General features: G+C 50.9%; 2 protein-coding genes across 8 annotated transcripts; one reads left to right on the top strand and one right to left on the bottom strand.

The window, feature by feature from the left end:
* Positions 1–1,818: 1,818 nt before the first annotated feature.
* CKS1B (CDC28 protein kinase regulatory subunit 1B) lies at positions 1,819–4,627 on the bottom strand. The gene is made up of 3 exons (XM_081340300.1): positions 4,430–4,627; positions 3,376–3,503; positions 1,819–2,715 (listed from the first exon to the last, which is right to left on the bottom strand). The coding sequence occupies exons 1-3, from the start codon at positions 4,486–4,488 to the stop codon at positions 2,663–2,665; spliced, it is 240 nt and encodes a 79-aa protein (XP_081196426.1). The 5' UTR covers positions 4,489–4,627; the 3' UTR covers positions 1,819–2,662.
* A 901-nt stretch (positions 4,628–5,528) lies between these two features.
* Positions 5,529–25,001, top strand: SHC1 (SHC adaptor protein 1). Of its 7 annotated transcripts, XM_081340284.1 has the most exons (15): positions 5,541–5,627; positions 6,606–6,650; positions 9,699–9,749; positions 14,221–14,382; positions 14,928–14,998; positions 16,404–16,467; positions 18,097–18,216; positions 18,900–18,953; positions 19,126–19,177; positions 19,748–19,874; positions 20,367–20,538; positions 20,898–20,958; positions 21,860–22,000; positions 22,496–22,752; positions 23,634–25,001. In XM_081340284.1, exons 3-15 carry the CDS (start codon positions 9,738–9,740, stop codon positions 23,760–23,762), a joined length of 1,422 nt encoding a protein of 473 aa, XP_081196410.1. In that variant the 5' UTR covers positions 5,541–5,627; positions 6,606–6,650; positions 9,699–9,737; the 3' UTR covers positions 23,763–25,001. The 7 variants fall into 7 exon arrangements, with proteins under 7 accessions (XP_081196411.1, XP_081196409.1, XP_081196410.1 ...); XM_081340285.1 differs by lacking the exon at positions 6,606–6,650 and having other exon boundaries at positions 5,529–5,615; XM_081340286.1 differs by lacking the exon at positions 5,541–5,627 and having other exon boundaries at positions 6,083–6,650.
* Positions 25,002–25,070: the final 69 nt, after the last annotated feature.

The following is a 25,070-nucleotide window of genomic DNA, read 5'->3' as shown; positions in this document are numbered from 1 at the left end:
ATTTATTTATTTTTATTTTTCTCGCTTTGCAAGCTGCAAGTTACCTAACGTGTCATAGATTCGGGCACTCTCTGCCCTGTAAAATTAAAATGGAATGATACTGATTGGCTTCCATCCATTTCATTGATTGGGAATTAATCAATGAAATCCAGCCTCCCAGGGACTACTTTTCAAGACCAGGACGCATCCTATAATTAGTTTGCTGCGTTAAGCAAACCCCCCCCCCCCAAAAGAGAGAAAGCCTTCACTTCCGCGGGTCTTTCACACTCTGCACATGCTCGGGGGACGTGCTTCCGGGAGGGAGGCGCTCTGCCCATGCTCAGGAGCCCCTTTTGCAAAGCCTCCAGGGTGGGAGATACCATTTCAAGCAAGACCCGGAAAATTCCCACGGCTTCTCCCACCCACCCCCCCGCTTGCTCGCCTTTTCGACTTACCCAAGCCTTGTTCAAACAACTGCTGGGGAACCCCGCCCGCCCATTGGCTGATGCTTCCTGAGAGCTTCGCCTGCCTCGCGTCCTATTGGTCTAGCGGAAAAGGGGCGGGAAGAGGAAAGAGCGCGGGTGGCGTGGCGGAGAGCGACGCTCTAGGCCCCGGGAAACTACATTTCCCATCATGCCTCCAGGCACTTCCTTGTATGCAGGCAAACTTGTTTGCGAGGCTGTTGCCCTTTGGATTCTATTCCCCTTTTTTTGTTTAAATCATTGTGACATTTGGCTGAGTGACCCAAACCACCCACTTCTTGAATTATGTGCAATGTTGGAAATTATTATTTCTGTTTTAAACACTGAGTTTGCGGAGACAAATTGCTTGTGGGTCCAATCAAAAAAAAGAGAAGAGAAAAAAATGCCTTTTCCCTCCCCATCCATCTTTCCTTTTATGCTGTGCTATTTTAAAATCCTAAATCTGCCATGAAGGCTGGTTTTTTGCCCTGGGTTGCATATGTGAGGATATACATAAACAATATTATTTACATTAGACTCAAAACGATATATACAATAATTATTATACATAGTAAAAGCTAAAGGTTCCCCCGCACGTGCGTGCTAGTCGTTTCCGACTCTAGGGGCCTGTGCTCATCTCCGTTTCAAAGCCGAAGAGCCAGAGCTTGTCTGAGGACGTCTCCGTGGTCATGTGGCCGGCATGACTAGATGCCAAAGGCGCACGGAACGCTGTTACCTTCCCACCGGAGTGGTCCCTATTTTTCTACTTGCATTTTTACGTGCTTTAGAACTGCTAGGTTGGCAGAAGCTGGGACGAGTAACAGGCGCTCACTCTCTTACGCGGCACTCGGGATTCGACCCGCCAAACCGCCGACCTTCTGATCGACAAGCTCAGTGTCCTAACCCACTCAGCCACTGTGTCCTTTCTTATTATTGTTTAAACTACCCTGAATTTAAGGATTGGAAACGTAATCTCCATTCGCCTACATTCGGTTGATTGGCAAAAGTAAAACAGATCCAAACCTCATATAAACCATCTTTATTTGGATCAGCTCAGGAAATCTCTTCCTGGTTGGTCAAAGAAAACTCAACTATTAATCATGATGATTTTAGCCGCTTACACCCTGCTTTTTAAAACCATCCCTATCCCCAGGCAATGTAATAAACACACAGGGCAATTAAACTGCAGTTAAAACAATATTTTAGGAAAATGTGTTCCAGTGTAACAGGAGTAACAGAAAGCACTTCCATTAATAAAGCTTTGCAATTTTTTTAAAAAAAAAAAAGGCCCAGAAAGAAAGTTTAAAAACAGAGGTAAGCACAAGGTAAACAAGGAGAAAGAATCTAGCTTCCTTGACCCGGTAGGTTTTTTTTAAAAAAAAAAAATGTGTACAGAATGTTCCTTGAACAGGTTATATACTGACTATAAATCGGGGTAACAACATGGATGTAACTACACAAAGTTGCTGGATTTGTCCATTGAAGCAAAAGCCTAAATATTGCCTGTGTTTATTTATTGATTAGATAGATATCAACTTGGTCAAAGTTTAAAGTCCAGAATGGACTTCAAACCTTTGCACCGGTGCCACTCAAATTGTTATTTGAACTCAGTGTAGTTACATCAACAGGTTTATTACTTTCTCATAATTTGGACAGGATTCCCCCTTCCACTAACTTATTCCAAGGTCGGAATTACAAGCACGAGTTGTTTAAACAGCACAAAAAACTGTGACTGATTTGGGTTTCACAAAGGCAGAAATGATACTTAACGTGGTGACCCTTTATTTATAAAGGCCAAAGAACAATCATACCCAGACTAACTTTTTAAAGCCCCAAAGCAGAAGTTGAAAAATAAGGTTAAAAAAGGAAGCACACATTTTAAGAACGGCACAGCAGAACCAAGTTTTGCAAGACCAGAGATTTTTTTTAAAAAAAAACCCCAAATAATTTGGGCCCCCTTGGGCGAACCAAGCCATTATAAAAAAAAAGCATTAAAAATAGTCAAGATTGTAGTTTTTTGAAGATTGCTTTGGCCAGTTAAAATACCGGAGGGAAAATCCTTTTCTTTTTTTCTTGGGTGCACTGTTGGTTATGTCGAGCGTTGTTTTCTGGACCGGCATCTTAAAAATATTTCTTGGAATTTTAAAATGGAGATAAAAAGAACCAGCTGTTCTCCGAAAAGGTGCTTTTATCGAAAACGTAGAAGAGGACTCTGACGTCTTTCATTTTTCTATTTTCTTTGGCAACGGCCTTCGGAACAGCAAGATGTGTGGCTCTGTAGAAGGGGAAAAAAATGGCTTTTTTTTTTTTGCATTTCCCTCTCATCAGTTTTTTAGGCAGGGAAGATTCAGGAAATAACCAGATCCTGAATGACGGAGTGATCCAGAATCATGTCCTGCTGGGCAAAGCCAAGCCTGGAATAATTTGTTTATTTTTATTTTAGTTGTACTGTATTTGGACTGCATTTATTTGTATTTCTACTAGAACTCTCTGTCTCCTGGTGATTGGTTCAAAGTCACCCAGCTAGCTTTTTTGCCTAAGGTGGGACTAGAACTCACTGTCCCCTTGTGATTAGCCCAAAGTCACCCAGCCGTCTTTCTTGCCTAAGGCGGAACTAGAACTCACTGTCTCCTGGTGATTGGCCCAAAGTCACCCAGCCGGCTTTCATGCCTAAGGCGGGACTAGAACTCACTGTCTCCTGGTTTCTAGGCTGGTGCCTTAACCACTCGACCAAACTGGCACCTTAACGGATGATTCAAGTCACTCAATGGTCATCTCTTTTCTGAAAGTTTTCAAAGCCAAGGATTTTTTTTTTAACCTCAGGACTGGCTGATCTCCGACGCCTGAAACTGACCGCTGACGCTCGAAATTGACAACTTGGCAGAGACCTCTAGACCCAACGCCCAGATGGGTTTTTCAGCAGCTGCCACCCTACCTGGTTCGTGGATCATGTAGTGGACCCAGCCCTGGCTCTGCTGGACCCCCAGGTTCCGCCACTCCGACTCGGACATGAGGTGGGTCTTGGGGACCAACTTGGCAATGTCCTTGGGCAGCATGACGTGCCTGCAACAGGAGCCGGGGGGGTGGGGGGGGAAGAGAAGGAGCAAGAGGTCAGCAAACATCCTAGCTACAAAGTCCCACTGGGGTCCAAGAGGGGGAAAGGAAAAGCCCGCATACAAAGTGATGGGAGTTGTAGTCGTCCCACCAAACTTGCCCAGCACCTCTTCACTGCTGCCTCTTTGGATTCTCGATAAGCCCTCCCCCCCCAATCCCGTACAATCTGTCTGACTTGCTGTTGGGGTTCTCATGCCCCCACTCCCATCAGCCTTAGCCAAAGGCTGGGAACCATAGGAGATGGAGTCCAGATCATTGCCAAACAGACAACGGCTGTTTTTTTTTCTTTTCTTTTTTTTTAGAAGGACAAAAAGGATTTTACAGTTTCCTAGAAGACTTTTCAAAGAGTTGAAGCAGGGTGGTTTTTTTATCCCTCCCATCAATAAAGCGATATCAGGATTAAAATTCGATAAACTATCTAATTGTGTTAAATTTGTTTAAATCTATCGACCACCCAACTCTAGGAGATTTCCTGGAGGCGCGCAAAATTAGCATTTTTTTCTCCCATATTTTTTTCTGTTAAAAAGGCTAAAAATACAAAATATTACTTTTTAATGCACTTTTTTAACCTTTTAATATTTTTTTTGGGGGGGTTATTGTAAAACGTTGCTTTTGCTTTTTTTTGGGGGGGGGAGTCTGCATTTCAATTGGTTGATTAAAAATAAAAAAATGAAAGAAAAAGGCAAAAATATACATTAAAAAAATAACAGAAAAACAAATCAGAGGCTCCACCTACCTCCAGCCCCGCCCCGACGTGGGAGGAGCCCCGGCCTCCCCTGATGTAAGCCCCGCCCCCTCACGTGTCGTCGCTGCTGAAACCTCCAGGCCCCGCCTCCCCGCGTCTGCCCCTCACGCCAGGCTCCGCCCCTTCTCACCGGTATTCGAACTCCTCGTCGTCGTATTTGTCCGAATAGTAGATCTGCTTGTGCGTCATGATCGGGAAGGCGATCGCGGGGCGGCCGGCGGCCTCTGGCTCGCTCCCTCCGGGCGCTGCTCCGCGTTTCCCAGCGGCCCCCGCGGCGTCCGAATCCCCGCGCTCGCCGGCGCCTGCTGGAGGAGGACGGGAAGGGGGAGGCGCCCGCCGTCACTGCGCATGCGCCCCTTTCTCGGGTTTTGTTTTCTCCCCTCCTGGCTTAGCCTTCCGAACCGCCGCTTTTCAAATGGCGCCGCCTTGGACGCCGATTGGACGGAAGGGATTGAGGGCGGGTGCTTCAGTAGACGTAGCGGAAGCTGATTGGCTGGTGCTGGGAATTACCTCAGCCCTGCCAAACTTCGCCCTCCATTCTGTGTGTGTGTCAAACTACAAGTCCCATCTCTCCCGTTCCTGTAACATTCTTCTTTGCTGTTTAAATTTTCTGTTTCTAATATAAATATTTATACATATACATGTGTGTGTGTATGTATATGTATATATAAAATTAGAAAAGGTTTCGGGGTTAGGGTTACCTCAGCCCTGCCAAACTTCGCCCTCCATTCTGTGTGTGTGTCAAACTACAAGTCCCATCTCTCCCGTTCCTGTAAAATTCTTTTTTGCTTTTTAAATTTTCTGTTTCTAATATAAATATATATACATATGTGTGTGTGTGTGTGTGTGTATATGTATGTATATGTATATATAAAATTAGAAAAGGTTTCGGGGTTAGGGTTACCTCAGCCCTGCCAAACTTCGCCCTCCATTCTGTGTGTGTCAAACTACAAGTCCCATCTCTCCCGTTCCTATAACATTCTTTTTTTTGCTTTTTAAATTTTCTGTTTCTAATATATGCATGTGCGTATATGTATACGTATATGTATATGTAAAATCAGAAAAGGTTTCGGGGGTCTGAGGGAAAGGATTAGAGCGGGGAGCGAGTCCGAAGGCAAGAGCGGCCCTACCGGAAGCTTAGGAAAGGCGGTGAGGCGGGCGACCTCGGAGCCCCGCCTTCAAAGGCGGGACAGAACCCGGAAACGCTTGGCGGAGGCCAACGGGGCGGGGCGGGGCTCCCAAGAGCCCCGAAGTTTGTCCGAGAGGCGCCGTCGGAGCAGCCGCCGCCTTTGCACCCCAATGGTCCAGCCGCCCCGGTAAGAAGGGGGGTCGAGCTTCCCCCCACCCCACCCGCCGCCTCCTTTTATCGACCTTGCACCGGGCGCTTCTCCTGCTTGCCGGTCGTTTCATCGGGCGCCGCCGTCACTTTGCAATGCGTCGGGGGAAGCAGGGTGGGGTCGCTCAGGAGCTTGCACAACAGCCCTGCGGGGGCGGCTGGGAGCAGCCGTTGCTCGGCCCAGGCGCTCTTCCTTCGGCCCCTGCGGGCGTTTCGTTTTTTTTAATCTGCGCTGTTTGTTGTTGTTGTTGTTTTTAGAGATCCCTTCCTTGCAAACCTCTTCCCTTGCGGGGTAGGATCACGAGGGGACTCCCCCGCGGTCTCCTCCCTCCGGGAGAGGCGCCTTCGGAGACGGGCCGCCGCTTTGAGCCGGACCGGTTCGTCAGAGCTCAGCGGCTCCTTTTTCGGGAGAGTCTTGCCTTGAGGTTCAGAGTTCCAGCAGGATTTGTCCCCAGTGTCGAAAGCCCGGGTGGGGGGTGCGGGGTGGGGGGGTGTTGGTGTCCCCCACACAAATCCCGAAAACCCCTTTCCCCCCCCTCCCCTCCCCTTCCCCTCGTGTTCCGAGGAAGCGCCGCTGCAAGATTCCCGAGGTGTCTCAACCTTGTTTTGTAACCGAAGCCTCTTACTAATCTCTTACTCAGAGACTGACGATGCCCAAGACTCCCGCTTTCCTCCCCTCTGCCTGACGGACGAGGGAGGGATGGGAGATGGGAGGGGGGGGGGGAAGAGAGAGAGAGAGAGAGAGAAAAGCGTCTATGATGTATGATTAGTTATTCGTTGTTTGTTAGTCATTTAGTTTGTGTTTAAGGGGGAGTTAAAGTGGGATGTGTCTTTTTTAAGTTAGCATATTTTAGCTTAAGTTTGTAAAGTTTATATACCCTGTATTCAGCTCTGGGAAGTCGGGGGAGGGGGAGGGAGTTTATGTTTTTAAAAATGTATCTTAAAAGTTTTCAATAAAAAAGAAAGAAAGAAAAAGAAAAGTGTCCTGCCGGACCAGAGGGAAGACTATTCCGAGGTATATAATATACACACACGTATATATCGAGAGAGAGAGAGAGAGAGAGGAGAGAGACGAGAGAGTGCTAGAGAGAAAAAAGGTAGAAAGGGAGATGGGAGAGAATGAGAAAAGAGGAAAAGTAGTGAGAGAGAGAGAGAGAGAGGAGACAGATGGACCAGAGGGAGGACCAGAGGGAAGACTGCGCCAGAGATGTCCAAGGGCCGGCTTCTCGATCCCAGCTGCGCTCAGCGCTTCCCTCTTTTTAAAGGACTTCTTCTTCTTCTTCTTCTTCTTCTTCTTCTTCTTCTTCTTCTTCTTCTTCTTCTTCTTCTTCTTCTTCTTCTTCTTCTTCTTCTTCTTCTTCTTCTCCTCCTCTCTCCTTCTTCTCCTCCTTCTCCTCCTCCTCCCTGCAAACCCCACTCCCTTCCAGCATGGGTCATGAAATGTCTGCAAGCAAACAACCAAACTCAGAGAGCACCAAAGACCCCACAGTAGTTCTTCTCCTTCTCATCCTCCTCCTCCTCCTCGGAGTTCCGCAGGGCCTACGGGCAGCGCTCTTCCAGAGTCTCTCCCTGCCGTTTCCTGGAGCCCAAAAAACGGGAGAAAAGAGTGGAAACCGGCTTCCTTTTGGGGTCTCCGGGGATGGGACGAAAAGCTCCACTTGGAAGGAGCTGGGTGGGAGGCGTCCAAAACGGGAACGCAAACTCGCCACCGTCGCCCGGAGGGTATTGCACAAAAGTTCCCATAAATCCTAAAACAGAGCGGCTAGCTTCTAAGTGCCGGCCGGCCCGTTAGAGGTGGAAGATGGTCTCTGGAACCCTCTCTAGGAGTTGTGTGTGTGTGGCCTCCATAGCTGGAGAGTTTTGAAATGGGGGGGGGGGGAAATCGCATTGCCCTGGCAAGAGAATTGTATACAGTTTTAACACTTAGAAATTGCTGCGTAGGTGTGTCTAGGAAAGGCTTGGCATTGCAAAGTTTGGGGAGCCAGGGTTATTTCTTTCTTAAATCGATTTGCTGCAAGCCTTGATGTTGCAAAGCTTGGGGCCGGGATTATTTCTTTACTAAATCCACATGCTGCCCATCTCCTATCCAAAGCGACACTGTTTTCTCCTTCCTTGTCCCCTTTAGAAAAAACAAACAAACAAAATCACTGTTTTTTGTCAATTACTTCAAAGTTCTGCACTCCTGGACCCCAATCCATCATTTTTTGTACTTTGCATCCCTGTCTTAACCGCTTTGCAGTTGGGGAATGGTGTTCCCTGACGGATTTTTCTTCCAAATTACGCTTCTCTTCAACACAACCAACTGAAGCTTTCTCTCCAATTTTGGTGAACCGCACCATGTTTTGCATGCTCTGCTTCAGGTTTTTTTTTTGGGGGGGGGGCTCTGTGTCGTGTGGAGCCAGCCTTGCTGCTCGTAAGCCAGGTTTCCTGGCTTCGTTTCCAAACTGAGATCCTTAATTCAGGATTCAGCGGGGCTGATTTTCTCAGCCCAAGTTGGTTGTGACTTTCTGTGCAAACAAAAAAAATACACTGTCGTATTTTTTGCTCTCCAGCTGCCCCCTTAGTGACAAATGCAGCCCCCAAATCGGGGCCTTCCCCATCTGCAATCCGTCTGGCGCAGGCTGCAGAGTTTGCTTTATCCCACCCCTTAAAGAAGGAGGGATCTCAATTCTCAAATTTCATAGCTTTTTTTAAAAAAAAAAACTGGAGTGGCCCACCAAAAAAAGGGGGAGTAGCAAGGACTGCACCATCCTCTTTTGCAGGTCAGTTTTTAAGTTTCTTTTCTCTCCCCCCCCTTAGGAGAAAAAAAAGAGAAGGCTTGCCAGAAAAGTTAAATAAATCTCTGTAATCCCCCCCCTCTCCTGTCCTTGCAATTGGCACGCGTGTACGTACGTGCGCACCTCGGGTTTTCTCGCTTTGAAATTGGCCCAGAGGGACGGTGGGTTCCTCACTCAAGCAGGATCTCCCCTTCCTCACCTTTCTGGGCTGGAGATTGGCAGGATGGGACCCTTGAAGTTCCTCGAATGAAGGAGGGTCCCCGTTGGCTTGAGCCCCTCTTATTCCTGCAGTGTCTTGGAACGGGGGGGGGGGGGGGAGAGAGAAATGCCACGTTTCTCTTGGCTGGCCAGGCAGATATTTTTTTCCCAAGCTTAAGGAAATGCAATTCTGCAGGCGGGTTTCGCAAGTAAAGAATTTCTGGCAGTGTTTGTGGCTAAAAAAGAGTGGGGTGGGCTGGGGTCGGTTTCCTGGGTCTCCATCCCAAAATTGTGGGTTCTCTGTCCCGCCGTGGAGGAGGAGGAGGAGGAGGAGGGAGAGGAAGAATGGGAATGAGCAGAGGGTGAGCAGAAAACCAACTTTCTCCCCCCCCCTTTTTTTTTCTCTCCCCCTCCTGTTTGGGAGGAAAAACATCCATTTGTCGTCCTTGGACAGTTGTCAGATAGAGCGCCCCTGCCTTTGGAGGCTCTGCAGACAGGTTTCCGAAGCCAGCTTTGTTTTGGCAGGGTTGAAATCTTCCCGGGGGGGGGGGACGTTGACCCTGTTGCACAAGCAAAATTTAGATACTGTTTTGGAAGGCTTTATCCACCCATCTTGACGTGCCGCCCTCAGTCTTGAACCCAGGACCGCCACCTGCAGATCAGCTGAGGGTGAGGGTAAGAGCCCCTAAAATTCTCCCTTAGATCAAAACTGACCCCCCCCCAGAAGCCCACCCATCCCTAGTCTCTGAGGGTTTGGGGTTTTTGTTTGAAAGCTTCCAACCGCTCCTGCCTTGTCCGGCTGGTCTTTGGAGATAGACTGCCTTGGCACATGGAGGCTCCGTGGTTCTTGGCAGCCCCCGTTTGCCTTGTCCGCCTCTGCTTGGCCTCCTCTGGAAAAAGGAGTTGAGCTATTCCAGCAAGAGTGGCTGGGGAATTCTGGTAGTTGAAGTCCAGCCCTCTTCAAGTCCCCAAGATTGAGAAGCCCTGATTTAGGGAAACACGCAGGGAAAAGGCAATGTTGCGCCACCCCCTCCCCAAAATGCTGCACAGCCCCTCCCCCTAATTCCTTCTTTGTCACCAAACTGCAGGTTTGGCCCCCAGCGAAGAACAGACCTCCGGCACCCGTGATGGAGTACACGGTAAGGGGTGGGACCCTTCTCTCTCCCTGCTCTGGTGCTGGGCTCAGCTGTTCTTCCTTCCTTCCTTCCTTGGCCTTCCTGGCAGATCTGAGCCTGGGTGGACTTCAGTTCCCAGAATCCCCCGCCGGCTTGGGGATTCTGGGAGTTGGAAGTCCACCCATCGTTTAAAAAAGGTTGCTGAGTTTGAGCAACTTCGGGGACGGCATGAAGCAGACAGGCGGCTGTTTCATTTCCCATCCCAGCCTCCAGCTTGCTACCACAGCCTTGCCTTTTCGCAGAACGCAGCTGAACTGTGGTTTATTTCCTTGAAACAAGCCACGGCTTAGCACGAGACCGTCGGAAGAGGCAGAAGGCAGCTTGATGGCATACTCCAGATTTCCCCGCTGGACACAGACAGACAGGTTGCGCCCCCCCCACTCCCACCCACCCCGGCTAACATTTTTTACATGTCACGCTTTTGTACAAGCCAGGAAGCTTTACCTGTTGGATGACTGCCAGCCACGGGGCTATGAAAAGGGACCTTTGTGAAGGAGGAAATTGAAAAGGCGTGAACGCCCAGGGATTGAGCCGGATATAAAACCTCTGTTGTTGTATAATTGTCACACCCGCTAGGACAGGGCAAATATTTTTTTGCTGTGCGGTGAATCTGTTGGCTGTTTTGTGACTTTGCTTATTCTACAATGTGGCCAAGGCTGCTCAAAGACACACTGGGGGAGGGGGGAGAGATGGGTTAGGGTTTCATGAGGACTAGCACCTTGCAGCCATAGATGTTGTGGCTCCTAGAGCAAATAAATAGATGCTGGAAATGGTAGACCGGCTCTTCAAGTGAGATACGTTAAATATCATGGCCTTTGGTGACAAGCATGCTGGCCGGGGGGGGGGGGATTCTGGGAGTCGAAGTCCACCCCTCTTACAGCCACCAACTTTAGATTTGACGCTGCTTTAAGATTTGACCAGCTGAAATATTGATCTTTTTTTTTTTAGTTATTTTTGGAGATTGTCGAAATCCGTCAGTTGTTGAGAATTGTGATTTTTCTCGGTTTTCCAGCGCTGCAATTCGAGGCTGGATCCCAAACTTTTGGGTAAAGGAGCAATTTGGACCCCGTTCTTCCCCGGCTCCCAAGGAAGTGGGGGGCTGGGGCAGGGTCTCTCTCTCTCTCTCTCTCTCTCTCTCTCTCTCTCTCTCTCTCTCTCTCTCTCTCTCTCTCTCTCTCTCTCTCTGTGAGATTTCCTGCCGCCTCTTCCCATCCTTCCCTGGGTCCTTCAGCTGGGTCAGAAAAGCCAAGCAGAGCGTCCGTCTGGTGGAAAGGCTGGGAGCCAAACGGCCATCCCACTCCTTCCTCTCCTTGGTTTGTTATTTTTCCCCTCTTTCGGCCTTGCCCAGGTGGGTGTTTTTGCTGACCCTCCCTCCCCAGAGGAAGGAACAAACAAGGGGGGGGGGCTTCGGCTCTGCCCACCCACGGCCGGACACAGGACTGTCCAGGAAATGGCCTTGGTCTCCAGCAACTGTTGGCTGTCCAGCTAAAGTAGTTGGTGCGGAGGAATGCAGAATAACTGGAAGCTGGAAGGGACCTCGGAGGTCTTCTAGTCCAACCCCCTGCTCAGAATAACAGAGTCTGAAGTATTCTGGCTGGGGGATTCTGGGAGTTGCAAGTCCACCCCTCTTAAAGCATGCTGGCCGGGAGCCCTCGAAGGGAGAGAGAGAGAGAGAGAGAGAGAGAGAGAGAGAGAGAGAGAGAGAGAGAGAGAGAGAGAGAGGGAGGGAGGGACGGGGGAGGAGGCAAGTCAGGCATTGCAGCCCCCCCCCGTTTGAAGCCTCCATGGAGAGTTTGGCGGTTTCGGGGTGGGTGGGTGGTGCACTGGGCTGCCTGCTCTGGATTTCAGCGCCGCTTTTGGCTTCGTGAGGGCTCCTGCTCCTCCTCCTCTTCCTCCCCACCCCCAAAATGTGGTGGTTGTCTTTTATTCGGCACCGTATGCGAAAAGCAGACCTTGTGGTGAATCAACAAGGCCGTTCAGGAAGCTGTGCCGATGCCTCGCTTTGCAAATAACGGCTCGTTGGAATAGCAGCAGCAGCTGCCGCCGCCATCGCCGCACAACACCTGGCGATTCCGCAATGTCGTACAGGTGACCCTCGGCTGGCGAACTCTGCGCTTAGTGACTGGCGTTGCGACGGTGCTTAACGGCCGCGGCAGCATCGCCCGTGGACACGGGCTGAACGTTCAGACGCTCGGCCAACTGGCCCGTATGGAGGACGGTGGGCGGGGTCACGGGGTCCGCTTCTGAGGAGCAGCGTCAGTGGGGAGGGCGGATTCACTTAACGACCAACTGAAAAGGGTTTTGCTTTGCGGCAAAGCTCACTTCACAATTGTCTGGCTGAGCGAGGGAAATAATGGGCTCTGTTGTGGTTGAAAGTTGAGGAAATCAGAGCTAGGAAACCCACCCACTCTTCCTTCCTTCCTTCCTTCCTTCCTTCCTTCCTTCCTTCCTTCCTTCCTTCCTTCCTTCCTTCCTTCCTTCCTTCCTTTCTTCCTTCCCTATCTATTCCTCCTCTCATCTAACTTTTCCTTCAACCTCATCCCTCCCTCCCTCCCTCCCTCCCTTTTCTTTACTTCCTTCCTTCCTGGCCTCCCTTGCAGGGTGGTTGTACCCCTCCCTCGATTGCAAGGGAACTGAGGGGTAGGAGATAAGCTTGTGCCGAGTTCGAATTCCTTGAATGAGCAAAAGACTCCGGCAGGAAGCCTAGTGTCTTCGTGCACGGGCCTGCAAACCTCTTTGACACAGACCACCCTCCCTCCTTAACCCCCTCCCCGGCTTCCCCCCCCCAGCTCCCCGCTGACCCAGGCCCTGACCCCCCTCCTTGCCCCCCCTTTCCTGCTGCATCCCCTTCCTGGTCTCCTCTCCCCTCGCTTGCATCCCTTGCCGCGGCAGTCGAGGCCAAGCTGGTGTGAGTCAGCACGCTTCCCTTCCTCTTGGTAGCAGCGAGTGACCGGGGGGGGGGGGGGGGGCTTGGCCTCTGCCTCTGCCCTTCCCCTTCCCCGCCTTGCCTGGGAGAGGATTTTTTCAGACAGATCCCAGCCGCTGCTGGGCGCTGCAAAGCCGGAGCGGGCATTGCAAGCGAGGAGAGAGGGGGACCATCTCCAACGGCTGACCCCCCCTCCACTCATGCAAAGGGGGTCCAGGCAACCCCCAACTGGACTCTCCCCCCCTTCCTGGGCTTTCAGAGGCTGAGCCCCCAACCAGCTGGGCGGTGCGACCATCCTCAAATTGCCATCTGCATCGCCACCCCTGCTGCCGTGCGACACCACCTGTGCCATCCCTGATGGGCACCGGGCCTGCCCTGCTTTAACAGGGAGCCTTGTGGGCTGCCTGGGGGGGGGCTGCCAGCCGTCCCCCCCCCTGCTGCCACCCCCTCCTTTGTGTTGGAGGCGTTTAATACTTCCCCCTCCCGTTGGCACGGATAGATCCGGAGGAAAAGACGCATCCCTTGGAGCTGTGCATCCGCCGGGCTCCTCCACCTCCTCAGATGAGAGAGAAGAAGGACCCGCCGGGCGTTGGAAGGGCAGCTGAGACAGGCAGAGGTTCAACAGGTGGTGCTTCAGCTGGAGGGAAGGGCCAGGAACTCCCAACACAGCCCTACGGGGGTGCACCGTCAGCCACGGACTAGAAGCCTCATCCTCTTCCTCTCCAGGGCTGGAGACAGGCAGGGTTTCAACAGGTGGCGTGGCAGGCATTTCTGAAACAGCAGCAGATTAGACACCGCCTCGTCTTCCTCTCCGGACCTGCGTGGGGTTACCATTACCGGTCATCGGATGGGATGGATAACTGGTTCCAGTTGGGTTAAGACGATGGCTTGCTGAATTTGGGGAGGGGGGCGTCCCGATTGGCGGGCGTCCCTGGTGCCCACGGCAGGGCAGAGCGGGGAGAAGCAGGCACCCGGCCGACGTGCCCGGTTCCCGGCATGCCAGCGGGGACTTGACAAGACGCCAGCTTGGCATCAGTTGGGACTTTCAGGGGAGTCTTGAGCCCCGTCACCGTCGCGCTTGCCTCCTCTTCCTCCTCCTCCTCCTCCTCTCCGCCAGTCTGCAGCCCCCCCACCCAAAACAAACCCAAAATGGATCTCCTGCCGAAAAGCAAATACACCCACTTGCAGGACGAATCTCCGCCTTCGCTGGACGACGCGACCCCCGTGGCCGAGGGGTTCCCCTCTCCCGACCCTTCCCCCTTGCTGACCGGCTCTCTGTCCTCATCGTCCCTCAGCCCCATGCTGCCTCTGGGGGACCCCGAATCGGAGCCCAGCCCCACCACGCTCTGCTCCTTCTTCCCAAAAATGGCTAACCTGAAACTCTCCAACCCGGCTTCGTTGTTGAACCTCCGGCCCTTTTCCCGAGAGACGGGGGTTCCCGAAGACCCTCCGACGGGTGCCGCCTCTGCCTCGCCGGACTCAACGGGCGCTGTCGGTCTCTATCCCCAGGATATGAACAAACTGAGTTGCGGGAAGAAAATGCGAGTGGAAGGCGGACAGCTGGGCGGCGAGGAGTGGACGCGGCACGGCAGTTTCGTCAACAAGCCCAGTCGGGGTTGGCTGCACCGGGACGACAAGGTGATGGGTTCCGGAGTCTCCTACCTGGTCCGGGTGAGTGAGGAGGGGTGTGTGTGTGTGTGTACCCAGGCGCGAGGTTTGTTACGCTTAGGGGGCCAAGCGAGCGTGGACGGGGCGGCGAGGGGTTGCAACCGCGCTCCGGAAGGGAGGTTTTCCCACCATGCCGTAGGTACAGGCAGTCCTCGATTTACGACCGTGACAGCACCCACATTTTATGTCGCTGAGTGAGACATTTGTTGGAGCGCGTTTTGAACGGCTGTTCTTGCCACTGCGGCTCAGCGAATCCCTGCTAAGTTTGTGACCCGGTTGTTAAGTATTATAGTAATAATAATAAAGTTGGAAGGGACCTTGGAGGTCATCTAGTCCAACCCCCTGCTCAGGCAGGAAACCCTATACCGTTTCAGACAAAGGGCTGTCCAGAAGTGAATCGGGCTTCCCCCCCCCCGTTGACTTTGCTGGCCGGAAGGTCGCAAAAGGGGCTAAGCTGCGGAATTCTGGGAGTTGAAGTCCACAAGTCATAAAAGGGCCAAGCTTGAAGACCCCTGTTTTAATCTCTGCTCTTCTTCTCGTCCCCGCAGTACATGGGCTGCGTGGAAGTGCTGCAGTCCATGCGAGCCCTCGATTTCAGCACCAGGACCCAAGTCACCAGGTGAGCTGGCTAACAATATGGTGGGGCCTATCTGACGAACGGGGGGGGGGAGAGAAACCCCCCCCCCCTTATATAAAGGTGCTTCTCTGCATGAGTTCTTGGCCTTGCACCTCTTTTTGGGACTTTTCTGCAATTCGGTTCCTGCACAAACCAGCGAGGATGGAATCTGGTTGTTCTGCTCAAAGATCATAGGCCAAAATAATAATAATAATAAATGCTGGATTTCATAAGGAGCACCCTACAGCAAGGATTTGCTGGCTTGCAGAGCAAAATAGATAGAGGCTGGAAATAAGTGAGGTGCAGTAAATAGAATGTGTCCCCAGACAGTGGCATTCGGTGCAAAGCATGCTGGGAGTTGAAGTCCCCCCATCTTCAAGCATGCTAGCTGGGGAATTCTGGGAGTGGGCGTTGACATGTCTTGAACACGCTGGCTGGGGGGATTCTGGCCATCGAAGTCCACCCATCTGAAAGCCTGCTGGCTGGGGGATTCTGGGAGTTGTAGCCCACCCATCTCAAAAGTTGCCAAGTTTGAAAAACACCAGCTCAGGCTATTATCATAGAGACTTGACTTCCATTTATAGCTAGCAGAAGGTGGAAAAACATTGCTTTGGACTCTCTCCTGCGCGGGGAAGGCTCAACACAGGAAAGAGTTAAAGATAGAGGGGTGTGTTTGTGTGTGTGTTTGTGTGTGTGTTTGAGAGAGAGAGTTTGTATTTTCCCCTCTGCAGCCCAGTCCATTAATGTCTACAGAGAAGTGGCTAGAGAGGGCTGGAAAAGCTTCCGATCCTCGTTGACAGCATCTCTCTTTCCCCCCCCCCCAATTAATTCACCGAGGACAGGAAGCATTTATTCACCATCATCAAATATTAAAGGGGCCTCGCTCTATTTCCCTCTCCCCCCCTTCTCCCCCCTCCCCACTCCATGGAGGGGTGATCTGGGAATTTCTCTCTGGCTGTCTTTAGAGAGAGAGAGAATATTTTCCACTCAAAATAGTGAATTTCTGTCCCCCCCCCCCAAAAAAAAACCTCTTCGGATTCACGCCAAAGATCGGGACTTCGTTGTCCGCGAGCAGAGTTTTTCCACCCCCTTGAAGGTGTGCGAACTTCAACTCCCAGAATTCCCTCCCCTGGGAGCTAGCTGGGGGATTCTGGGAGTTGAAATCCGCAGACCTTCAAGGGTGGAGAAACGCTGTCCTAGCACAGGTGGGTTTTTGTGTGTTTGTGTGTGTGTGTGTGTGTGTGTGTGTGTGTGTGTGTGTGTGTACCCCTGCAGTGGAGCTCCGTTGCAAGCGGGGATGGCTCTGGGGATTTGCTGTGATTTGGGCTGTGTTGTGAAATTGCTGACCATTGAAGATTGCGTGATGTGTGTTGGACACGCTCCAACGTCCTCTCTCCTCCTCGTGCAGGGAGGCGATAGGCCTGGTTTGTGACGCCGTGCCCAGCACGAAGGGAGCCGTGCGCAGGAGGAAGGTAAGAGAAGGGACAGCCGTTTGTCGGAAATGGGGTAGGGTTTCCTGCTTGAGCAGAGGGCTGGACTAGAGGACCTCCGAGGCCCCTTCCACCTCTGTTATTCTGTGTTCTGAGCAGGGGGCTGGACTAGAAGACCTCAGAGGTCCCTGTTTTTCGGTTCTGCTCTGTTAGAGACACCCCGAGGATCCCCAGATGGCTCCCGTACTTTACTAACAGAAACAGGGAAGTTTCCTTCCACTTACGGTCTTATACCAAAGAAAATCAAGGTGGCCAGAACTTGAGTCTCTTTGTCACCCTTCCCAATCAGCCAGGATTTGTGTTGCTAGGCCTCCTCCCTCCCTCCCTCCCATGTCAAACTCATCCTTTCTGTGCCGGAAAAGCAGGAAGTGTTGCTCTTCTCCATCCCTTTCCTTAAATTTAAGAAGAGACCACCCTGGTGTTTTATCGCAAGGCTTAGGGAAGCGAGATCTGGGTTGGTCATAAAACCCTGGGGGAAAACAACAACAACAACGCAACAACCAGGAAGGAAATGGACGTATGTGGTGAGGAGCTGAAGGTCTCTAGTCTGCCCCCCCCCCGCCCATTTCCCCCAGGCTGCTGCCCCTCGCTGAGAAACAAATCGGAGGCGTCAATCAAAAGTTCAGCATCCGCAGAGCTGATCAATAGACAGCCAATCCAGCTCTGCTAATGGATGCTGAGAAAAAAAGGGAGGGGGCTTATCTTCCCCCCCCCATCCCTTTAATCGTGCATTATTGTTATGGGTATGCCAGGTTCTATCGATTTCCTAGCTTCACGACCCCCACCCACCCACATCTCCAAGCAAAAGGGGCTGCTTTCATTTTTTCATTCCATTAAGCAAAAATTCAGAGACTCGGCAACTGACTCGTATTTATGACGGTTGCAGTGTCCCGGGGATCAGGTAATCCCCTTTTCTGGCCTTTTGACCGTTAAAGTATATAGACTATAGAATAGATTATAAAGTAGAATATATTATAAAATAGAATATAGAATACAATATAGAATACAATATAGAATAGAATAGATTATAAAATAGAATATAGAATAAAATAATTATAAAATAGAATATAGAATAGAATAGATTATAAAATAGAATACAGAATATAGAATATAGAATAGATTGTAAAATAGATTATATTATAAAATAGAATAGATTATAAAATATAAAATACAGAATATAGAATATAGACCTTGACTTACAGCTGTTCGTTTAGCATCCATGCAAAGTTACCATGACACTGAAAAAAAATCACTTATGACCAATCCTCACACTTACGACGGTTGAAGCATTCCCCCGGGTCATGTGATCAAAATTCAGACACTTGGCAACTGACTCATACATGTGATGGTCACAGTGTGCCCAGGTCACGCCATCCCCTTTTGTGACTTTCTGACCAGCCAAGTCAATAGGGGGGAAGCCGGATTCACTTAACAACCCGTCTGACTCATTTAACGACCACAGGGATTTACTTAAGAAACGCAGCAGGAAGAAGAGTCATGAAAGGGTGCGAAACACACTGAACAAATTTGTCCCGCTTTGCAATGGAAATGTCCGGGCTCCCTCATGGTCGTAAGTCGAGGAGTAAACCGTATTCTGTTTCCCTCTGGCAGCCTTGCGGCCGCGCGCTCAACTCCATCCTGGGCAAGACCAATCTGAAGTTTGCCGCCATGCCCATCACCCTGACCATCTCCACCAGCAGCCTCAACCTCATGGCGTCCGACTGCAAGCAGGTGAGGCTCCCCTAACTCGGCAGCGTCTCCTCCGGAGCAGCTGGTTTGGCTTAGCCGGGCCTCGGTTTGTGTCCGGCGACCGGGAGACAGGCAGCATGCAACCGCAGAGAAGCAGAGAGCCCCAGATAATTTGGGTGAACCACAAAGTGCTTTTTCCAAAGGCCCCTAGAGTTTTGGAGAGCAGAATGGACATTGCCAACAAACTCGGAGTTCTTGGGTATGGTTAGGAGGGCACTGACTTTTCTAGGCTGCCCTATCTATGTTTCCTGGTAAAATACATGGGAAAATCCCACTAGAGGAAAATTCCACTTGTAGGGTCTCCTGCCTGGGATGGGGGTTGGACTAGATGACCTCTGAGGCCCTTTCCAACTCTGCTATTCATTTTCTATTCATTTTCTATTCATTTTCTATTCTATTCTATTCTATTCTATTCTATTCTATTCTATTCTATTCTATTCTATTCTATTCTATTCTATTCCATTCTATTCCATTCTATTCTATTCATATTCTATATTCTATATTCTATATTCTATATTCTATATTCTATATACTCTATTCTATATTCGGTCACTAAACAAACTCTCGTAATTCGAGGACTAGCTGAATTGTGCTTTTTTTTCTCGCTCTGTTTTGAGCTGGTCAACATCTCCGGTCTCAAATTTCATCCTCTTTTCGGCTTGCAGATCATCGCCAACCATCATATGCAGTCCATTTCGTTCGCTTCCGGAGGGGATCCGGTGAGTAGAGTGAGATTTTCCCCAAAATTCTTGCAGAAGGCCCACCCCCCCACCCCCACCCCAAAAAAATAGTCCCTCAGGGAACAGGTGTGGTTGATTATTATTATTGTTGGTGTTTTTTTTAACCCTTTCTCCAAATCTGGTCGTTACCAGCTTGTTTTGCATTTCGCAGGATACGGCGGAATACGTGGCTTACGTTGCCAAAGACCCTGTCAATCACAGAGGTAGGTTTCCTGTCATCTTGTCCTGGATCTTCCAATCCTGGCTTAATGCTTGGTTCTTCTCCTGCAGACCTTTTAATCTTCTCTTTTTTTTTCTCCGTTCCCCACCCAATTCAGCTTGGAAGTGCGAGAGTTTGGGACGAAAGGGAGTTGGGGTTTTTCTCTCTCCCCCCCCCCCTAGGGCCTTGTGGTTCAAATAATCAGAATAGAGTTGGAAGGGACCTTGGAGGTCATCTAGTCCAGCCCCCTGCTCAAGCAGGAGAACCTATCCCATTTCAGGCAAATGGCTGTCCAGTCTCTTCTTAAAAGCCTCCAGTGATGGAGGAGGGAGGGAGGGAGGGAGGGAAGGAAGGAAGGAAGGAAGGAAGGAAGGAAGGAAGGAAGGAAGGAAGGAAGGAAGGAAGGAAGGAGAATAACAGAGATGGAAGGGACCTAGTCCAGACCTAATGCCATTTCATACAAGTGACTATCCAGTCTCTTCTTAAAAACCTCCAGTTGTTTTTCAGTGGTTTTCAATCAACCATCAAGAAATCGATAATCGATCAATCAGCGCAACCCCTTCCCTTTTTGTAGCTTGCCACATCCTGGAGTGTCCCGAGGGATTATCCCAAGACGTCATCAGCACCATCGGACAGGCGTTCGAATTGCGCTTCAAGCAGTACCTTAAAAACCCTCCCAAACTCGTCACGCCTCACGACAGGTAGGGCCAGGCAGGATCGGGCCTCAGCCTGGGGTTTCTTGTGTGTGTGTGTGCCTGCGTGCGCGTGTGCACAGGTAACCCTCGACTTAACAACAGTTCGTTTCGTGACCATTCAAAGTTGCAATGCCTCTGAAAAAAGGGACGTAGGACGGGTTTTTTTCAGACTTAACGACCGTTGCAGCATCCCTCTGCTCGTCAAAATTCAGACGCTCGGCAACTGACTCGTATTTACGACGGTCGCCCTGTCCCGGGGTCATGTGATCCCCTTTGGTGACCTCCAGACAAGCCAAATCCATGGGGAACGCCAGATTCACTTAACAACCTTAAAAGCCGAAGAGAGTCACTTAACAACCGATGCAAGGAAGGCCTTGGGGCCCAAATCCGCTGAACAAATGCTTCGCTTAGCCACAGAATTTTGGGGTTCAGCTTTTGTCATAAGTTGAGGACTAGCTGCATGTGTTTCTGATCCGTTGTCCACTCTCCCCCTGCCAGGATGGCCGGATTCGACGGCTCTGCGTGGGACGAAGAGGAAGAGCCGCCTGCTGACCACCAATACTACAACGATTTCCCGGGAAAGGACCCCCCCTTGGGGGGGCTGCTCGACCTGCGCTTGCGGGAGGGGGCTGCTGCGGCTCAGACCCCCAACAATTTGGGAGCCACCTTGGTAAGTTCCTCCCTCCGTCCTCCCCCCGACAATTGTGGACAACGTCACACGTAATGACATAAGTCATTTCCGCCTTGACGGAATGCCTCACGCGCTCCGTGTTCATTTTGCTTTTTTTGTCCTCAGTTTTTCCTCTCCCTTCTGTAAAATGGGTTCGTCATTGAGTCTTCCTTGGGCTCCTTTCTAGCCACTCTCCTCCTCTTCTATTCTTCTGCGCTCTTCCCCAAAATTGGATACCCGGCGAGACCCACAGGCTCTTTAATTTATTAATTAATGCACGGAATATCGTAGTGTGGGAAAATGGGACTTGAAATGCTCATTTCAACCTTCAAATAACGCTCCTTCCTTTCTTCCCGTAGCCGGTCGGACAAGTGGCTGCTGGGGACTACGAATCCAAGAAGCCACATTTGGTCACACAAGGTAGGCGATCCAGCAGTGCTGGTGGGGGGATTCTGGGAGTTGAAGTCCCCACGTCTTAAAGTTGTCAAAAGTTTGAAAAACACCAGCGTAGGCTATTGAAATGGAAACTTGAAAGCTTCTCTTTACTTCGATTTATACCTAGCAGAAGGCTGTCAGTTACCTCCAGCAGTGTTTCCCAATTGTGGGAACAGTAAGCTGGGTGGGCTTCAACTCCCAGAATTCCTCAGCCAGCAGGTTGGTTGGGGACTTCTGGGAGTTGAAGTCCACCCACCTTAAAGTACTCACTCCTGCAATTCATGGTCATACCTGAATTCCCCATACAGACCAGCGAGGCCCTAGATTGAATCTTGTTGCTCTGCTCAAAGGTATATGAAAAAAACAAACAATATGGCTGGATTTCATAAGGACTAGCACCCTACAGGCTGAGCAAATAGATGGGTACTTGGAAAGAGACTGGCTCCCCAAGTCTGTTGTATTAAATATAATCTTGTCTCCAAGCAGTGGCTTTTGGTGAAAAGAAGGTTGGCTGGGGAATTGAAGTCCACGTCTTAAAGCAGGCTGGCTGGGGGATTCTGGGAGCTGAAGTCCACCTAGCTTAAAACACTGATTTAGGATATTGTGATAGAAACCTCAAAGCTAAGATGGGTGGCGAATAAATTTTTATAAATAAATAAAAGACAATAAAGCCCTCTTTATACTTCGACGTCTAGCGAGCGGGATCAAAGCAGAAAAAGGAGGCCGTTGACAGTCTTCTGCCGTGTTTATCCACCGTGGCAACTCTTTAAGAGGTGTGGACTTCAACCCCCAGAATCCCCCAGTTTCACGGGCAGTTTTCACAAGCCGGTGCTCTGTATTTTGGGTAGGGCGGCGCTTTCTGATTCCACCCTGTCTCCCCTCGCAGGCAGGGATCGGGGCCCGCCTGGGCGCCCAGAATTCTTGGCGGACCCGTCCTACGTTAACGTGCAAAATTTGGAAAAATTGCAGCCGGGCCTCCAGAGCGTGACCTCCAACGGCAGCATCCAGAGAGACCTCTTTGACATGAGTGAGTAGCAGAAGGGAAGGAGAGGGGATCCTGCAGTTTCTCTGCAGCTAGTCCTGGACTTGCGACGGCTCATTTAGTGACTGTCCCAAGTTGGAACAGCGCTGAAAAAAAATGACTTAGGGCCGTTTTCCACCCTTCCAGCCCCTTTCCACCCTGCAGCATCCCCCACCCTCCCGAGTCACGGGATCCAAATTCAGACACTGGGCAAGTGACTCAGATTTATGACGGTGGCAGTGTCCCACGGTCACGTGATCGGCTTCTGACCAGCCAAGTCAGCGGGGAAGCCGGGTTGGCGGAACAACCTGTGTTGCTAACTTCACAACGGCGGTGGTTCCCTTCACGGGTGTGGGAAGGCAGGTAGTAAAAGGGGGCAAAGCTCATTGGACGGCCGTCTCGCTTAGCGGCAGAAATTTTGGGCGCCGTCGTGGGTCGTAAGAAGAGACAAGAAACGGTCTCGGCTGCCGATCACGCCTAATGGCAGCTTTCGTTCCCCAGAGCCTTTCGAGGACGCCTTGAGGGCACCTCTGCCACCCCCTGCTCCTCCCTCCCACCCGCCCGCTAGCATGGAGGAGCAGCTCCGCCAGGAATCGTGGTACCATGGTCAGATGAGCCGGAAAGAATCGGAGAAGCTGCTGCAAGCCAACGGGGATTTCCTGGTGCGGGAGAGCACCACCACGCCGGGCCAGTATGTGCTCACCGGGCTGCAGGGAGGACAGCCGAAACACCTGCTTCTTGTCGATCCGGAAGGAGTGGTAGGTGGGGGGGGGTTTGTGGGGGGAGAAGAAGGAATTTTCAAGGTTGAGGGAAAACCCTCTGCTTGAAAAAAGCCTGGTATTTAATAGCAATAGCACTTGGACTTATCTACCGCTTCACAGTGCTTTATAACCCTCTCTAAAGCGGTTTATAAAGGGACGCGGTGGCTCAGTGGGTTAGGACGCTGAGCCTGTCGATCAGAAGGTCGGCAGTTTGGCGGGTCGAATCCCGAGTGCCACGTAACAGAGTGAGCGCCTGTTACTCGTCCCAGCTTCTGCCAACCTAGCAGTTCGAAAGCACATACAAAAATGCAAGTAGAAAAATAGGGACCACTCCGGTGGGAAGGTAACGGCGTTCCGTGCGCCTTTGGCATCTAGTCACACCGGCCACGTGACCACGGAGACGTCCTCGGACAAGCGCTGGCTCTTCGGCTTTGAAACGGAGATGAGCAGCGGCCCCTAGAGTCGGAAACGACTAGCACGCGTGTGCGGGGGAACCTTTACCTTTACCTAAAGCAGTTTACAGAGTCAGCCTATTGGCCCCCCCCGCCCCCCCTCCACAATCTGGGTCCTTGTTTTACCAACCTTGGAAGGCAACTGGCTCATATTTATGATGGTCGCAGGATCCTGTTGCCACGTGAGCCTTTTGCAAAGCTTCTGAGAAGCAAAGGCAATGGAGAAGCCAGATTCACTTAACAACCGTGTTCCCGTCTTTAACAGCTGCCGCGATTCGCTTAACAACCGGAGCAAGGAAGGTTATCAAGTGGGGCAAAACTCACTGAACAGTCGTCTTGCTTAGCCACAGAAATGTGGGGCTTGACTGCGGTCTGGCTGTACTTCTCCGGCCAACCCTTCCCCCTAACTGTTCTCTTCCCACCCAGGTCCGGACGAAGGATCACCGCTTTGAGAGTGTCAGTCATTTGATTAGCCACCACATGGACAATCGGTTGCCCATCATCTCGGCTGGCAGCGAGCTGTGCTTACAGCAGCCCGTCGAGCGGAGACAGTGAGCAGAATGACCAGAGTTTGCATCACTACAGACGCCCTTCTACCGGGATTCCTTTGCGTCTTTTTTTTTCTCCCTGGAAAAACAGCTGCCGGAAATGAGCTGTTTCCTCTGCCAAAGCATCCTCTGGGGTTGAAGGGACTTGGAGGAGCACCAAAGCCCATTGTGCCCTCCCAGACCACCTCTCTACATCTTGCCACAGCCCGGCTTTTTCTCGTCGCTGCACAGTGCCGTCCAGCCAACGTGCTAGTCCTTAGCGAGAGTGGTCTAGCCTCAATTTTGTTGACACTGCTGGATTCCGGTCTCGGGATAAAGCCATTTTCAGATTTCACCTTGGAACAATTTCCCACCCACCCCACTCCACTAACTGAATAGCGAGACGGTCCTTGCCACACCGCGCCTTGTGGAGTCCTCTGCCGGGTGCAGCTGATGCCAAAGAAATCAAGTGTTTCTTTTCTGGGAGATTGCTTAAAGCACAAAAAGGGGGGAAAAAAGGGGCCAATTTACTCGGGTCTGGGACGCAGAAACGTCTCTCGTTCCCTACCCACAGGCCCCCTCACTCACTTTATATACCTTCTGTGTGTGCCTTGAACCTTTTTTCAGGTCAGATTTTATGCAAAATTCCTCTTGCTCTGGAAGTTTAGTCACGGCGCTGCCTGTTTTTCGGGGAGGGGGGTGGTGGCTACAGGATGGAGAAAGAGGCAGTCATTCCTCACCCGCCTCCTTCTGATCCATCACGGATTCCCCACAATTATCCCCTTCTTTTCTCCCCACCCACAAAAGTCCAGGACTCCAGGCTAAGGCAATGGAGACCCCCCCTCCCCAATCTGGATTAAGGGGGATGGTTTCCCTGAATTTTGGGATGGTCTCCGAGAGCCCCCAAACTGAAGGTTTTGGAGCTCCCCCCCCACAAAAAAAAGCTGAAAAGAGAAAAAAAATGGGTTTGTCTTCCAGCGCTGAGGCTGGTTTTCTACCCAGTTTCCCCTCCCCGATGCCCCCCCTCCCCCGGTTCTGTATATAACTTTGATAATTTGGTGTTGCATGTGTAATTGTTATACTCGGAAGCCAATGTGTGGCTTTGCTCTTTATCACTGTGCCTGTCCCCGCCACTCTGCGGGACCCCCCAATCCGCCTCAGCCCCTCCTCTCCACCTCCTTTATACAAAATTTGTATTTGGTTTGATTTTCTCTCGATTGTACCAAAGGAAATCAAATAGTTATTATTAAAGGTTGGTATTTCTTTAGCTTCTCGCTGCCGGATGCCTTTTTTCCCTTTGGGGAAAGAGAAGGAAGGAAGAAGAGGAAGAGAGAAG

The sequence above is a fragment of the Vipera berus genome, assembly GCF_964194415.1.
Source record: "Vipera berus genome assembly, chromosome: 16".
NCBI lineage: Eukaryota > Metazoa > Chordata > Lepidosauria > Squamata > Viperidae > Vipera > Vipera berus.
The sequence above is the reverse complement of the archived record's forward strand: the minus strand, read 5'-3'. Positions and strand labels throughout refer to the sequence as shown.

Coding starts and splice junctions, on each gene's coding strand:
- CKS1B (XM_081340300.1), bottom strand. CDS start 4,488: ATGACGCACAAGCAGATCTACTATTCGGACAAATACGACGACGAGGAG. Junction 3,504..4,429: donor GACGAGGAGTTCGAATACCG/GTGAGAAGGGGC, acceptor CTCCTGTTGCAG/GCACGTCATGCTGCCCAAGG. Junction 2,716..3,375: donor CTACATGATCCACGAACCAG/GTAGGGTGGCAG, acceptor CCCCTTCTACAG/AGCCACACATCTTGCTGTTC.
- SHC1 (XM_081340283.1), top strand. CDS start 13,861: ATGGATCTCCTGCCGAAAAGCAAATACACCCACTTGCAGGACGAATCT. Junction 19,875..20,366: donor CTCGTCACGCCTCACGACAG/GTAGGGCCAGGC, acceptor TCCCCCTGCCAG/GATGGCCGGATTCGACGGCT. Junction 22,753..23,633: donor TTGTCGATCCGGAAGGAGTG/GTAGGTGGGGGG, acceptor CTTCCCACCCAG/GTCCGGACGAAGGATCACCG.